Source organism: Aspergillus oryzae, chromosome 1 (genome assembly GCF_000184455.2).
Source record: "Aspergillus oryzae RIB40 DNA, chromosome 1".
Classification (NCBI taxonomy): Eukaryota; Fungi; Ascomycota; class Eurotiomycetes; order Eurotiales; family Aspergillaceae; genus Aspergillus; species Aspergillus oryzae.
In genome coordinates, this window is record NC_036435.1 from 4,916,168 (window position 1) to 4,931,748 (window position 15,581).

At 51.1% G+C, this 15,581-nt stretch overlaps 4 protein-coding genes across 4 annotated transcripts; 3 read left to right on the top strand and 1 right to left on the bottom strand.

Moving 5' to 3' along the window:
- Positions 1-1,044: 1,044 nt before the first annotated feature.
- On the top strand, positions 1,045-5,416 carry chsF (chitin synthase CHS3; the record flags this gene model as incomplete). Its single annotated transcript, XM_023234039.1, has 3 exons — positions 1,045-3,740; positions 3,792-4,597; positions 5,349-5,416. The coding sequence occupies 3 exons, from the start codon at positions 1,045-1,047 to the stop codon at positions 5,414-5,416; spliced, it is 3,570 nt and encodes a 1,189-aa protein (XP_023089015.1).
- Positions 5,417-6,530: 1,114 nt separating this feature from the next.
- AO090005000578 (WD40 repeat domain-containing protein) lies at positions 6,531-9,004 on the top strand (the record flags this gene model as incomplete). Its single annotated transcript, XM_001817572.1, has 2 exons — positions 6,531-7,458; positions 7,563-9,004. 2 exons carry the CDS (start codon positions 6,531-6,533, stop codon positions 9,002-9,004), a joined length of 2,370 nt encoding a protein of 789 aa, XP_001817624.1.
- A 589-nt stretch (positions 9,005-9,593) lies between these two features.
- On the top strand, positions 9,594-10,683 carry AO090005000577 (uncharacterized protein; the record flags this gene model as incomplete). The annotated part of the gene is made up of 2 exons (XM_001817571.3): positions 9,594-10,460; positions 10,546-10,683. 2 exons carry the CDS (start codon positions 9,594-9,596, stop codon positions 10,681-10,683), a joined length of 1,005 nt encoding a protein of 334 aa, XP_001817623.1.
- Positions 10,684-11,020: 337 nt separating this feature from the next.
- On the bottom strand, positions 11,021-15,278 carry AO090005000576 (class I myosin myoA; the record flags this gene model as incomplete). The annotated part of the gene is made up of 9 exons (XM_001817570.3): positions 11,021-11,448; positions 11,499-12,052; positions 12,101-12,348; positions 12,399-12,490; positions 12,546-14,243; positions 14,292-14,774; positions 14,839-14,884; positions 14,942-15,175; positions 15,276-15,278. The coding sequence occupies 9 exons, from the start codon at positions 15,276-15,278 to the stop codon at positions 11,021-11,023; spliced, it is 3,786 nt and encodes a 1,261-aa protein (XP_001817622.1).
- Positions 15,279-15,581: the final 303 nt, after the last annotated feature.

Sequence of the window (15,581 nt, forward strand, 5' to 3'; positions counted from 1 at the left end):
ATGCCGCGAGTTAATTCTATTGGGCCCAAGCTGGCTCTAGCCCGACCGATTGCCCCTAGCGACGCTGCAGCACATGGATGGCAGTTATTTGTGTACACTAATGAAAGGTTCCCCGTGGTCACTGTCCAACTTGTCTTTTGATAATTCTTCCGAACTCTCCTCAGCAAAATCCCTATCTGATCTAGTCTGATTACCCCTTTTACCACTCTCGGTTTACCAGTCAATCTTCATCAAATAATAAATCTGCAGGGTGTGCTCGGACTCTGTTTCTTGGCTTCGGCCGAGGCCTCCTGTAGTAGCTACTAGGCACTAGAGGATGTATGTACTCCATATGCACAATATGCCTATCCTATGGACGGATGAAAATTAAATTAAAAACAATAACAATAACACAACAGATAGCACTATCGCTTCCTACAAATTACCGGGTACGGCAGGTACCCTTCTGGACTAATAGCATTGTGGTTAGACAGTGTCTGGCCTGAGGTGATCAGCCTTTGCTCCGCACTGTCTCAAATCATTGTCCCGCAGATTTCATTTCCCTTCCCTTTACTTCTCACTCCCATCACCATTCTTTATTCACTTCTCTCGCTTATTTGGATCGTCGGGGGTGTAGCCGCTTGTCTTGTATTTTGCGACCCGTCTCCGAAGTTGTTCGCTCGCTCTGGTTACTGGCAGTCTCGTATTCGCACGGTTCGCTAGTAATTCGAATTTAGCTACGCCCATACCACATTAGAACCCGCGATCGCTTCTCAAGCAATCATTCTCACATTCTTTTTCGTGTCGCTGCTCCGTTCCCGATATTCGTCGATCCTTGCGATTAGCCTAGGGAGTTGGACCTTGCCTCATAACACCGTCGCATCGATTTACTACTTGTCTATGCGAAGATCCAGTCAGTCAACATCGCTTTGATAAAAAACTATCGCCGTCTATGCGCGCCTCAATTTAACGGTGAGTGTGTCCTGATGCGTATTCCACCATCTGTGTGGATCCTACAATTGCTTGCATCTCGCCATGCTCACACTCTAGTTCCTTAGAAGCGTCATGTCTTTGCCGCAACGGCCAGGGAAGGCCTCCCCGCGACGAGAAGAAGTACACTCGGCTTTCCGGGAATCATCGCGTAGAAGACGACGAGACAGTGAGACGGGAGGTCTCACTGATACGCTATCGAGCCCAACATCACACCGCCACCATCATCACCGACGCCATCGCTCGCACAGTTCTCGGAGAAAGAAAGATGTGGACGAAGAAAGAGGAGATATGGGCGAGGAGATTAGGCGCAAAAAGAGCTTTGTCAAGCCGGAGCGCAGTCGCATCGATCAAGACCATCCCAACTACCACTACCGCCAACGGTCACAAAACATGCCCACATACCCATCAGCGACAGGGCATGAGCCATTAATGAGTGGAGATGGTGAGGTTGATACGAACAGTTCTCGCAGCATGGATAGGCCCAAAGAAGGGGTGTATGGTGAGCATGGGAATATCAATAAGCCCATGGAGCGGGCTCCGAGTCGGCGTCGAACCAAGAAAAGGAGGCACTCGCGGAAGATTTCGAAGAAGGCATCTGCACAGGAAAGGAGACGACAAAAGGCGCTAGAGCAAGTCCGCCCCCCAAGCCTGTGGAGTACGTATTGCGCAATCATTACATTCTGGGCACCAGATTTTGTTCTTCGGTGCTTTGGAATGCCGCAAAAGGCGCAGCGGAGTGCGTGGCGCGAGAAGATCGGGCTTATCAGTATTATCCTGCTCATAGGAGCGTTCGTCGGCTTTTTGACTTTCGGATTTACGGCCACTGTATGCGGAACTCCCCCAGTACGACTGAAGGTCAATCATGTCACCAAAGGCTATATGATCTTCCATGGGAAAGCCTACGACTTATCTAAATCGAAGCACCCCGCAGCTGCTGGAATTCCAGGCAGCTCCAACGTCCTATATGATCTGCCCGAAAAGTATGGTGGCCAAGATGGGAGCTTCTTTTTCCAACAAGTAAACGGAGCCTGTAAGGGTCTAATCACACTTGCGGACGGATCTGACGTGCCTACCAACTCGAACGGTGACCTAGCCTGGTATTTTCCGTGCGCGGCTTTCAACCAGGATGGCTCATCCGAGCCCAACTATACGGAACCTTACTACAATGGATGGGCCTGCCACACATCAGGTAAGGCCCGAAAATCGTTTTACAGTCTAGGAAGCTCAGGCGACGTATACTACACATGGGACGACACGAAAAACAAAAGCAGAAACCTGGCAGTCTACTCTGGAAACGTGCTGGATCTTGATCTCCTGCGGTGGTTCAACACTGATCAGGTCAAATACCCCGCGAAATTTGATCAGCTTCGCACAAACCCGGATGTGCGCGGCGTTGACCTTACATATTACCTTCAGACTGGGGAAGAGAAGAAAATAGGCAAATGCCTGTCTCAAATCATCAAGGTCGGCAGTATAGATACTGACACAGTCGGGTGTATTGCCTCTAAAGTGGTTCTTTATGTGTCATTGGTCTTCATTCTATCCATTGTTATCGTCAAATTTGCGTTTGCCTTGATCTTCCAGTGGTTCCTCGCTCCAAGGCTCGCCGCCCAGAAGACGAGTATGAGCTCGGATCCCAGGAAACGTAATCAGCAAATTGAAGACTGGTCGAATGACATCTATCGGCCCGGCCCTCGCCTGACAGACCCTACGGATCGCCCTAGTAAAAGGGCCAGTTTCCTACCAACCACTTCCAGGTTCTCCAGCCCTTACACGGTGAGCAATGGCGGGAAACAACGCCCTCAATGGGTAACCATGGCGAGCCAGAACTCCACTAGCCGGTTAGTACCTGGCGGTGGTTCCATGTATAAGCTGAGCCACAATAGCAGTGGTGGCACCTTGAGTGCAGATGCTTCCCGCCAGAATCCGACGGCCAGCCGAACGAGCTTAGTACAAGACTCCCGCTATTCCACTGCCATCGCCGACTCTGAGGGCCTTGGAACGGGTGGGTACATCCATGAGGCCGTAGTTCCTCAACCGCCGCCCGAGTGGCAGCCCTACGGCTTTCCCTTAGCCCATGCTCTTTGTTTGGTTACTTGTTATTCGGAAGGTGAAGACGGAATCCGCACCACCCTTGATTCCATCGCGATGACCGATTATCCCAACAGTCACAAGACCATCATTGTCATTTGTGACGGTATGATCAAGGGCAAGGGTGAGGAGTTTTCTACCCCCGAAATTGTGCTTCGCATGATGCGAGATCCGGTTGTTCCTATGGATGAGGTCCAGCCGTTTTCCTACGTAGCAGTTGCAACCGGCTCTAAGCGACACAACATGGCAAAAGTCTATGCTGGCTTCTACGACTACGGGGAGACGTCCGTCATTCCACCAGAGAAACAGCAGCGTGTTCCAATGATGATCGTTGTGAAATGCGGAACGCCGTCCGAAGCAAAACAATCCAAACCGGGTAACCGCGGTAAACGGGACAGTCAAATTATTCTGATGTCTTTCTTGCAGAAAGTGATGTTTGATGAAAGGATGACGGAACTTGAATTTGAAATGTTCAACGGCCTCTTGCATGTGACCGGCATCCCCCCGGACTTTTATGAAGTCGTGCTCATGGTCGACGCCGACACGAAAGTCTTCCCGGACAGTTTGACCCATATGATCTCCGCTATGGTTAAGGATCCCGAGGTCATGGGCCTCTGTGGTGAAACTAAGATCGCTAACAAGACGGACAGTTGGGTGACTATGATTCAAGTGTTTGAGTATGTACACCCTCCCTTTTGTCTCTATGCTTTTGCTGACTCTCGTGCCAGGTACTTCATTTCCCACCATCAGTCTAAATCGTTCGAGTCTGTCTTTGGTGGTGTGACCTGTCTTCCCGGGTGTTTCTCCATGTATCGGATCAAAGCACCGAAAGGTGGCCAGAACTACTGGGTGCCGATTCTTGCCAATCCCGATGTGGTGGAACATTATTCGGAGAATGTGGTGGACACTCTGCACAAGAAGAACCTGCTTCTACTAGGAGAGGATCGGTACTTGTCGACTCTAATGCTTCGGACTTTCCCCAAGCGGAAACAGATCTTTGTGCCCCAGGCTGTCTGCAAAACTCAAGTGCCCGACAAGTTCATGGTCCTTCTCTCTCAGCGTCGTCGTTGGATCAATAGTACGGTTCACAACCTAATGGAGCTGGTTTTGGTGCGAGACTTGTGCGGAACGTTCTGCTTCAGTATGCAATTCGTCATCTTCATCGAACTGATTGGAACACTGGTCCTCCCTGCAGCTATCGCATTTACCTTCTACGTGGTCATCTCGTCTATTGTCAAGAAGCCGGTGCAGGTCATTCCGCTGGTCCTGCTGGCCCTCATTCTGGGACTTCCCGGTGTGCTCATCGTCGTCACCGCCCACCGATTGGTCTACGTCTTGTGGATGTTGATCTATCTCCTCTCGCTGCCCATCTGGAACTTTGTTCTTCCGACCTACTCGTACTGGAAGTTTGACGACTTCAGTTGGGGTGACACGCGGAAGACCGCCGGGGAGAAGGACAAGGGGCATGATGCTGGGGAAGGAGAATTCGATAGTAGTAAGATCACGATGAAGCGCTGGCGAGATTTCGAGAAAGGTATGTGTGTCTTGAGGAGATTTTACAGTCCTGTAGTAGCTGACATGTCTGGTAGATCGCCGGCTTCGCATGCAGGCCGCCTGGGGACAGCCTCCGATGGGAGGATATCCTACGCGTTACGAAGAATACTCCGATTACTAGTATATAGGGGACATGTGCTATATTTCTTTTTATGTTGGTCACGAGCGATTCGACTGACTTTTGTATTACGTTTTTCTTTTCATGCGTCTCTAATTCTTTGTGCCTTTTTATCTATCCTATGACGCACTTGGAAGGTGTTTAGAGAAAGATTTTTGTATAGCTTCCCGCGAAGGGTAAGGACCGTACACGAGTGGTCTTGGAGATACGCCGTCTGCTAGGATGGTTGAATTCTGGTCTGATTGTGACAGTATTGAGTTTTGATGTATTTTTGAGCGAGACCAGCGATGGAGAATATAATGAATGGACACGACTGATGAGAGACGGGAAGTATGACCTGGTCCGTTTTAATTTTGAAATGAACCTCCGAAATAAAAGGAAAAGACGGCTTTCTTTTTCTTTTCCCCTTTTTTGAAAAGAAAGAAAGAAAAACAAAAACAAAAAAAAAAAAAGAGGGAAGAAAAGGAAGGCAATTAAATGACCAGGACAAAGATGCAAGGTAGAAAAGCCAAAGATGAAAGCGAGGCAGCAATCATTTGTCTTTTAAGTTGCTAGTGGGCAAGCATGTCACTGAGATCTGAGCAGGATTCCAGAAGAATGACCCTTGCCACAGCTGCAAATGAAAGTTTCGAGGGATTCTTACATAGTCCTCGAGTTTTCGACGAACCGTTCGACAGTTAAATTTGCATTTGCCACCACCGTCCCATACCGGAAAGATTGTTTGGGGATGCTCAGACCCTTTTATTTGCAAACACGTTCCCCTCGACTTTGTTTCTTCCCAGTATTTTTGCTTTTGCGGATCATCCCGTCCATGTGACGGCTCATGCACGTTCTTTTCTTTTCGGTATTTGGGAGTATTTGGTAAGATTCCTCTGTCTCTCGGTCTCTGCCTTGTCTCTTCGCTCTTCACTCCACTCATGGGCCCCTCACTCCACTTGTACATACTTTTAATTAATTAATCATGTATTCCCGGTTCGTCTGACTGATGAGTCCCTACGGACATCGTTGTTCTTGACTCGACTTCTTTGCATATTTCAAAGTACAACAGAATTATAATACCGATAAAGAATTTTTGATAGTTTCCAAGAGGCTGGAAATTAACTCCGATCGGCAAGAGTGACATTGAGGTTTAGCCCTTCCAGAAGGTGGTTGAATAACCGTCAAGGAAAAAGAAAAGAGAACGACCAGGAGAATAATTGTGTTACTCTCCTCTCTGACTATCTTATCCCCTTTCCGTTCTTCTTTTCTTGGCTATTACTTACTTCTCTCTTTTTCTTTTTTCCTTTTTTTTCGTGTTCCCATTTTGGGAGGTGAACATCGAACTACTGCAACTCGCTGGAGTGTTACTTACTCCATACACTTACCTACTTTCTTTTTTATTGGGAACACCGCCCCTCTCTTTCTCCCTCTTTCAAACAATTCATTTTCTCCCACTTGTCATACCAGCAACACTGTACGACTTGACCCCTGTCTTACACAGAGCCGCAGGTTCAGTTAGCGACACCTGAGGGAATCCTTCTACGCCCAACCTGACCGTGTTCTCCGCGTGGGGGGTTGGTGGGAGACGAGCTGCGGGGTGACCGACGGGTTGCAGAGCCAAGATCTCTGATCCCGATCAAGAGAAACGTGGACGGTTTTTGCTGCTCCTGTGTGACTTCCGGTGCCAATCAGGCCCCCTTCAACTACATTGCGTTCTGGTCTCGTCTATTGCTATTCTGTTTGCCTTGCCGCGGCTTGCGCGAAGCTCTTGTGGTCGAGTTGTCGGCTTCCGAACGAGGCGCTCCATGAAACGGCAATGCCTAATCAGAGTGGATCTGATATCTCTTTGACGTCGTCCAGCTCGTCAGTATGCCCAGGTGATCGCGATACGAGGCCCGGATCGTCGTCATGTGACACCCCGGCCCCGTCGCAGCATCGTCGGCCTCCTTATTCCACCCAAGAAGGCGTCCCGGTGACAAGGGATCAGCAACCGGTGTTGAGCGATACTGATGCGGTCTCAAGTGCTTTCAACCCGACGGACCCGGGTATCTCTGCCCTCATGGCGTTGCCTCAGTACCCGAGTGTCGCGACCAATGAAGCCAACTTTCTGGCTGTCTCAGAGGTCGTAAATGCGGTGATCGATCGCGATTCCTATTTTCGCCGTGTAGGGGGAGGGGATGAGGGAACCATCCATCGTCACTCATCGCCACCCACCGACTTGTACATGTCAGATTCAGAGATGACGGATGTATTGTCCGACCTGGGCGGGGTACCCCTCGCGCCGTATGAGAACGGGCAACTCGGCATGGAGACGCTGGTTCACCACTTGATCGATCACGCAACAGCCAGGCGCGCCATTTCCACGATTTCGGAAGATAGTGAAGACGAAGACGAAGATGCCGCAGCCCTGATCACACACTACGACACCCCCGTGAATCAAGATCCGTCTACCCCGATCTCTGAGCAAGACGATCTCCTCGACGACGCGGAGAAGTTCTACTCGGATGAAGATGGCGGTGACTACGACGAAGATTTCGCTGAACAGATCGAAGCCTACCAGGCCGGGGACTTATCAGAAGTTGATTACGATGATTTCTATCGAGGCTTAGATCATGACCTTGGCTCGCAGGCAACAGAAGTCACTGGCCCTGACGACCACAACTATCCCTCCGATGGCGAGGATTGGAGCGGTGGAGACTTGACTGGCGATCCCCGCTTTCCTGCCTCCGTCATACACGGAACCAGTATGTATTTTCATGGTCTTATAGGGCCAACTTTCCTTCCTTCCACCCTTGTATTATATAACTTGCTCAGAATGAGCCCATGCTGATTGTCTTGTGTGCGACAGCCCATGAAAGGAACTTTACTATCGACCAGTTTATCTCTCAATGGCTTGTGCAGTCGACGGCGGCCTCGATACCGAGTCTTCCGGTTATCTCGACGGCAATGCCACCGAGTCCCATCTCCAACATCCTTGGCTGGAATCCTCCAGCAAAGATCGCACGGCCGAGTGGGTACACCGGAGACTTTTATGACATCCAACAGATCCCATGGTGGGAGACCTTACGAGTCAAGCGAGCAGACGCCCGGGAGCTGCGAGACCTCTGGTATACGTCGTACCATAACCTAGAGTACTCAAATCAACGGCCGGGGCTGCGACTATCTCAGGAGGAGTTCTACTTCCGGGAAAAGGCTATGTACACCAAGCATAAAGCTACGATCGAGCACTTTCAACTCCGGAATCTGATGTCGGTTGCAGCCCACAATACGGTGCACTTTGCCCAAGAGTCAAAAGTGTATTCCTGGGCGCCTGCCTATGATGACGTGAGCTGCTTGATCGATCTGTCCAAGCCGTCCGCCGAATCCGGATTGCATGCGCCCGTGAAGATCTCTACTATGAAATCGGCTCACGATGTTGCCATCGCTGGTGGGTTTGCAGGTGAATACGCTGTGCGAGCAACGGGCACGCAGGAAGGTGGCGTGCAAGGTTTCGTGACGAAGGACCCCAACGGGATCACTAACCATATCGATGTCGTCCCCAGTCGCACGAGCCGGTCCCCAATGGGCATCTTTGCATCCAACGACCGACACCTCCGCGTGCTGGATGTAGAGACCAACACCTTCATTGCAGATCAAGAGCTGTCGCGCGCCATTAATTGTACGGCGACGTCGCCGGATGGACGTTTGCGGTGTGTTATTGGTGACTCGCCCGACGCTTGGGTCGTTGAGGCAGACACGGGACGACCTGTACATCCCCTCCGAGGCCATCGCGATTTTGGGTTTGCATGCGCGTGGTCTCCCGATATGCGACATATCGCCACCAGCAACCAAGATAAGACAGTGATCATCTGGGATGCACGGACCTGGCGCGTTCTGGAGAAGATCGAGTCGGACGTCGCGGGGTATCGATCCCTCCGATATTCGCCGGTCGGCGGCGGCCCACGCACGCTACTGCTGTGCGAACCGGCTGATCGCATCTCGATCATCAACGCGCAAACATACCAAACGCGGCAGGTACACGACTTTTTTGGGGAAATCGGTGGTGCGGACTACTCTCCGGACGGCAGCACGGTCTGGGTTGCCAATACCGATGAGCATTTCGGTGGATTTATGGAATACGAGCGACGCCAATGGGGCCAGCGCTACGGAGTACGGGGCTTGCCTAATGAATGGGTGCGAGAGTCCGACTTGGACGAGGATGAGCGATGCGTTCTTAGCGAACGAGAGCGACAGATGCGTTTCTGGTGGAATTTAAGCGACGAAGAACATGAGGGGATGTTACTAGTGTAGCAATCGGATTGCTACCGCTGCAGCTGCAGCTCAGAAGGCTTGATCCTCAAAGAAACCATGCGCCGCCACCACCATTGGTTGGTCGAACCTAAAGAAGATGTGGAACGATAGTCGATGGGGGGGGGGGCATTTTTCGGGAAAGGGGGATTCAGTGTTTGCTATGAAAGCACCTCATTATGAAATCTCCGCATGATTTTTTTGCTCTACTTTTTTATTTCCTTTTCCTTCTTCTTTCATGTTTTACTGTATCTACAACATACTGGGAGGATTGCTGATTGCGTTACGAGATACCACTGAATTGAATGCTGCACATCTGTTTTTTGTTTTTCAGTTTTCATCAAATGAAGAAGGTCTACGTAATACCTGTGTGGCGGCCAAAGATCGGTGTGATCCGATCGGTACCCAATGATCGGGGCTGTGGCTGGGTAACCCCACCGCCGATCTTCAGCTCAACCAAAGCACAGCCGCAGCCCCTCCTCCTCTCGGAAATAAATACCATACAAACAACAAATCTTCCCCCCTAATTCCTCCCTCCTAGATCATATTCTACCTTTCTTCATCAAATCACCGCAACCAAAAGAAAATCAATATGGGTTTCTCTGACTTGCTCCAGTCCGCCGTCTCCCAGGCCGTTAGTCAAGCCACTAACAGCTCTGGCGGCAACAACAACAACAACAACCAGGGTGGTTCCAACCAGGGCTACGGAGGAGACTCTTACAGCGAGCGTCCCTCCCACGGCGGCAACCAAGGAGGCTACAACGACCGTCCCTCTCAGGGCTACGGAGGCGACTCCTACAACGACCGCCCTTCCCACGGCAACCAGGGAGGCTACAATGACCGTCCCTCTTCAGGCTACGGAGGAGACTCCTACGGCGGCCGTCCCTCCCACGGCAACCAGGGAGGCTACAACGACCGTCCCTCTTCAGGCTACGGAGGAGACTCCTACAACGACCGTCCCTCCCACGGCAACCAAGGAGGCTACAACGACCGTCCCTCTTCAGGCTACGGAGGAGACTCCTACAACGACACCTCCTACAACGCCCCACCCCCCTCCCACGGCGGCTACCACAACTCCAACCCCTCCTCCCACGGCTTCTCCGACAGCGACGTGAGCCCAGCCCTCGCCCACGCCCAACAGCACTCTGACTCCTCCTCCGACTCGTCCCTCTTCAGCACCGCCCTGAACTTCATCAAGGACAAGCGGGGCCGCTCTTCCTCCCCCGACATCGACGAGGACCAGATGGTCCAGTCCCACCAGCAGCTCTACAATGACAATGATAGCAGCAAGGCCCATGACTCGAACTCCCTGGGCGCTGGCGCTGCCATGCAGGCGCTGAAGATGTTTTCTTCCGGTCAGAGTGGTGGCTCTTCGGGCGGTGATCAGAATGCTTTCATTGGTATGGCTATGAGCCAGGCTGCTAAGCTTTGGGAACAGAAGAATTCGAGTGGCAATGTGGTGAGTTTTGTTCTGTTTCTTCCTTTTTATATATATATGTTTTGTGGATTTGGCCTTGGGTGAATGCTGACTTGGGTTGCTGTAGACCGATGATAAGCAGTCGGCTGTTAACAAGGCCGCTGAGATGGCTATGAAGATGTATATGAAGAGTCAGGGTAGTGGATCGTCTGGTAGCGGCGGGCCTGCTTTGATGAACTTGGCCGCCAAATTCCTGAGCAAATAGGTTGGTTTAGGGTTTAATTTGTTTCTTTTCGTGTGAATATGGTATATGGTTTTATGTTATATTCTTGGACATGACAGAATGATATACAGAATGATTTGCTACTTTTGAATGCATGAATAAATATATGCTATGCCTCTTGAAGGGTGAAATTTTAAACAACCATTCTATTTTATATCTAAACAGCCAGGGTTCATGCAGCGCCAAACAATGAATCCCATGGTATCAGTAGACCAGCAAATCCAAAGCAAAACTCTAAGCTAGAACTCGGGGAGAGAAAATCGGATATTGGGAATGAGAATGGAATAAATAGAAAGTAGGAATAGAAAACGCAAGTCAATCACCACTCATCATCATCATCGTGCTTGCCTTGCATCGCGTGTTGTCGTGCTCTCAATGCCTCTGCGAGGCCTCCTGCTAGGCTGGCGTTCGAGGTGCTGTTCGGCGTCCCGCGACCACTACCGCCAGACGAGTCCTGCGAGTTCATGCTCACGGCGCTGTCCCGAGGCGCTGGTGGAGGTGCCGGCACCGCTTTTCTTCCAGCCATGTTCGGGCGCTTCGCAGGTGGCGCAGGAGGTGCTGGTTTGGCCTTCGCCGCGGCCGCAGTAGCGGCGGCTCCGTTGGCAGACGGCACCGGGCTTGCCCTAGGTGCGGCTGGTGGTGGTGGTGGGGGAGCAGGCTTAGGCGTAGGCGCGACTTGTTCTTCAAGATACGCCTGGGGGGTCCAGCCCTGGACGGAAGTTGCCATGTTCATGCACAACCACCAACCTAGTACACGTTAGCCTCGTAAGCATAGAAATGAGGAAGCCAAAACTTACCGTTCCCTTCCTTCGATACAATCTGCACGACATCTCCCGCCCGGATGTCCAGCTCGTTGGACTGTGCGCTAGTGAAATCGTACAAGGCCTTCGCTGTTGCTTTCTTCGGCGCCGGGGGACTCGCTGGCGGTGGCGGAGGCGGAGCTCTCACGGAGCCGGATGAGGCATTCCGTGTATGAGAAGCGGCAGCGGCTGCAACGGGCTGGGGAACTGGTCTAGGAACGGCGGCAGGCTGAGGGGCAGGAATTGGTTGCGCCGTAGCCGGCTGTGATTGAGGCAGAGGTTGAGGTTTGGGTGTAGGTCTGGATGCAGGTCTGGACGCCAGTTTCGATGGCCCGCCACCAGGACCTCCGGGGCGCAACAGCTTTCCTTTGGTGACTGGCCGTGCCGCAACTTGCTTCGCTTTCGGCGTCGGCTTGGAGACCGAGCTCGGGGGCTCACCGGGACTGGTGTGAATAGTGTGGCTCTTGTAGGTATCAACGTTCGGAGAGGCGGCCGGATCCTTAATAGCTTTAACCGTAGCCAACTTACCGGGCTTCTTGTTGTATTCAATGCTATATTGAGTTAGTGGTGGAAAACTAATACACAGGGACACAACTTACTTCTCAGAAACCTTCAGATTCAATTGCCCACGCAAAGCGGTCTGAAGATGTGTGAAAAATTCCGTTTTGAAGACACAGTTAATCAAAGGATCAGGTTCCTGCCCACCGATGATCAAGGAGAACCAGTCGTCTTTCAAATTTGAGGTGCTGACAGCTTTGATGGCACCAATCGGCACCGTTCTTTCAGCTGAAATTTGCAATTGGTTATTGACAAGAATTTGTGCCACGATATATACATGCCGGTTTGTCTGCAATTGTTAGGATACTAGTTTGTTGTCGGCATCATCCAGTCACTCACCAAAACAAGAATCCGTGGAGAAGGTTTACTAGACCGACCAAACTTGGAAATCAGGACCTCACCACGGCAAGAAAAGAGGATATCATCCGATCCTTATATAAAGTCAGCAAGCATTGTCGACTATCAAGTGGCAAATAATACACTTACCGCTAATGCCTGCACCGTTGCGGATCATCTCTCCCGGTCCACCCTTGTTACCGATTCCAAGGTAGTCACCAAGGAATCGTCGAGAGCCGAGCAAACTCATTCTGCGACGTTCCTTGCGACCTTGGAGCACCTGATGGCCTTGATCACGCACCTTAAGGAGTTCAAGACCGCCGGTGGTGCGACGCCAGAATCGCTGAATGCGGATGGCGCACTCAATACGATAGCGAAGGTAGTTACGCCATGCGCGCTGGATGCGAATAGCCATGTTGTGCCAATACCGGTCACGCATAGCCTCTAGGGCAAAAAGCGTTTCGGGGGTCTTGACGAACACCTTCGTGATACCCATCTGGTACTCCTCTGCGGGAATGCTAGTGTCCTTGAGGATCTGCCGAGCGCCTGATTCTGCGTCGCCGGTCCATGTGTAATCGCCGGCGTAGGACGTTTTCGGGGACAAAAGGTAGAAACGCTCCACGAACTTATTGAAAGTTTGACGATAAGCGAAACCAGCACGTCGAATTCGGACGTTTTCCTGGAGACCGAGGTATTTGATTTGATGCAGAACGTTTCCAACGTTGTACTCTCTCGGGGCCTTGTTGTCGTTTGGCTTGATGGTACGAATGTATGATGGCTGAGCTTTCATCAAGGTAGCCACCAGGTCGTTAGCGGAAGCCTTAATCTTGTCGCTAGCAGTAGGTGGACGTCTCTTATCATCTTGGTTGACCTGGTTAGGGAAAAGCGTGTGGACAAACTGATTGCCGCTCGATCCGACAAGGTTCAGGAGATCCTTCAGCAGCTGGTCTTTGTTCTTGTCTGTCATGCCCTCTACGGAGTAACTGACATCACCGGCGTAGTGCTTGACAATAAACTGACCCTGTCGGTTCTCGAAGTTTGGATTCTGCCCGAGGAAGTTCAGTCTTCCCACAAAGGTGTTGTCCGCAGCGCCAGAATCAGCATGCGCTGTTGCACAAGCGTCATTGAGGGCAGCAAAAACACCAGGTGGCCGCTTGTCTTCAATCAACGAGCATACCACCTTGTTATCAAAGTATTTGATCGGCGTCCACTGGATCTGCTCGCGAGCATATTCGTCTTGTTCAGCCTTCAGGGTCAATTGGATGAAGATTTGCTGGAGTTTCTCATTAACATAATTAATGCAGAGCTGTTCGAAAGAGTTCTTCTCGAAGATTTCGAAACCATAGATATCCAGAATTCCAATTGAGTTCGCTACGGGTTCCCTGGCAGTTAAGGACTGATTGACACGTTCAACGATCCAATCGAAAAGATTGAAATAGATCGCCTTGGATAGCGCATCACGTACGGCAAGGGCCTGGACGGTGTTCAGAGGAACTTCGTAAACTGATCCCCTACGGCCTCCACGGGCGGTTTCCATGATGCGGATGGTGAGCGCTTTGTTCACCTGGGCAGGATCGACTTCCAGCAAATAAGCGACAAAATCAACAACCGACTGATCCGAGATAGCAGCGTTTCCAGAATCATCCTCAGCGAACTGAACATTTCCAATCCACAGAATGGCGGCGAGCATTCGGAAGACGTTGTCCTGTTCAGCTTCGCTCATCCCAATCACCCCCATTGCATTCAGAGTATCCCTGAACTCGGCATTGTCGTCAACTCCGGGCACGTCGAAGCATTTTGAGCGGCTTGTATACAGGTAGGATTGGGGCTGCTGTACGCCAAACATATCTACCGCTTATTAGACCATGTTCGCTGTTTTAGGGACAGAAGTCATACCTCGATATTTCTGCGGCGCTGCCTTGGTGAACTGGTAGAAGATGTGGAAGTTTCGCTCGTTGGCGATCTGACCGACGACTCGCGATTTCTCCAGCAAGTAGTTGGTGATGTTGGCGCCAACCGGCTCACCATTAGCATTGAATTCCAACTCCAGGTACTTTCCGAACCGAGAAGAGTTATTATTGCGCAGCGTCTTCGCATTACCGAATGATTCAAGGAGCGGGTTTGTGGCCAAAACCATGTCTTTCGTCTGTTGGATGGACGAATCGCTTCCGCCGGATACACTGGCGATGTACTGCATGATCCGCTTCGCGGCCTCCGTCTTCCCCGCACCCGACTCTCCGGAAATGATCACACATTGGTTATCTTTGTAGGATTTCATGTTATAATACGAGGATTCTGCAACTGCGAAGACGTGAGGGGGAACTTCTAGCCGATTCTTACCCCGATAGGAGTCGAGGACATTATCGGTATAGATGCCCACTAGAAAAGGGGTCAGTCAGCTCATGTCCATCCCCTGGCCATACCTCTCAATGGGTCTACCTACAGTCTCGAAACGGGTTCACGGACACCAACACATGTCCGATGTACGTCTAGGGGAGATAAAACACTTAGTCCCGGTCTGGCGCATGCCCGCGATATCAACTTACGTAGATTTCGTCATGCTCGAAGCGAAGCTTCAGGTTGTCGTTGATGGCTTCATTCGAGATCTTGCTCAGCAATGTAAGATCCGAAACACCAATATCCTTCTTCTTTGTTGTCTCAAATGTGGCCTTCTTGACCTGAGGTTTTCCCGCTTGTCGCCCATCACCTACATCAGCGACCTTCGAGCGACCGAAGCCTCGACTCTTCTTCTCCCCGCCAACAGGACGTCGTGAGTGTCCCTAATTGCGATAGTGCGTCAGCGGATTTGTTTCTTGGATTTAACTCCAGGCCACCATCGCATGCAGAAGTTTGCCAGACAGAGAGGAAGAGGCGACTCACCATGGTTGTTGTTACCGACTACCCCGGATTGGGCGCCCAGGCGTCAAGATATGTTGGTGTATAAGTTTAGAAACGGGGTATTGTAAAGTAAGCGTTTAAGAACTGAGGGGAACCAGCGGAAAAGAAAGGTCGCTCATTCCAAGTGTATACACACACGAATAAAGAAAGTGAAGAAGTGTAAAAAGGAACAACGCTCGTAGAATGAGTGATGCAAGAGAATGGGGGGAGAAGGAGGAGGAATGACGATGTGGTGCCTGTGGAGGACAAGACGCAGACTGTCAAGTCGCTATTGTTATTCGGCGGGAC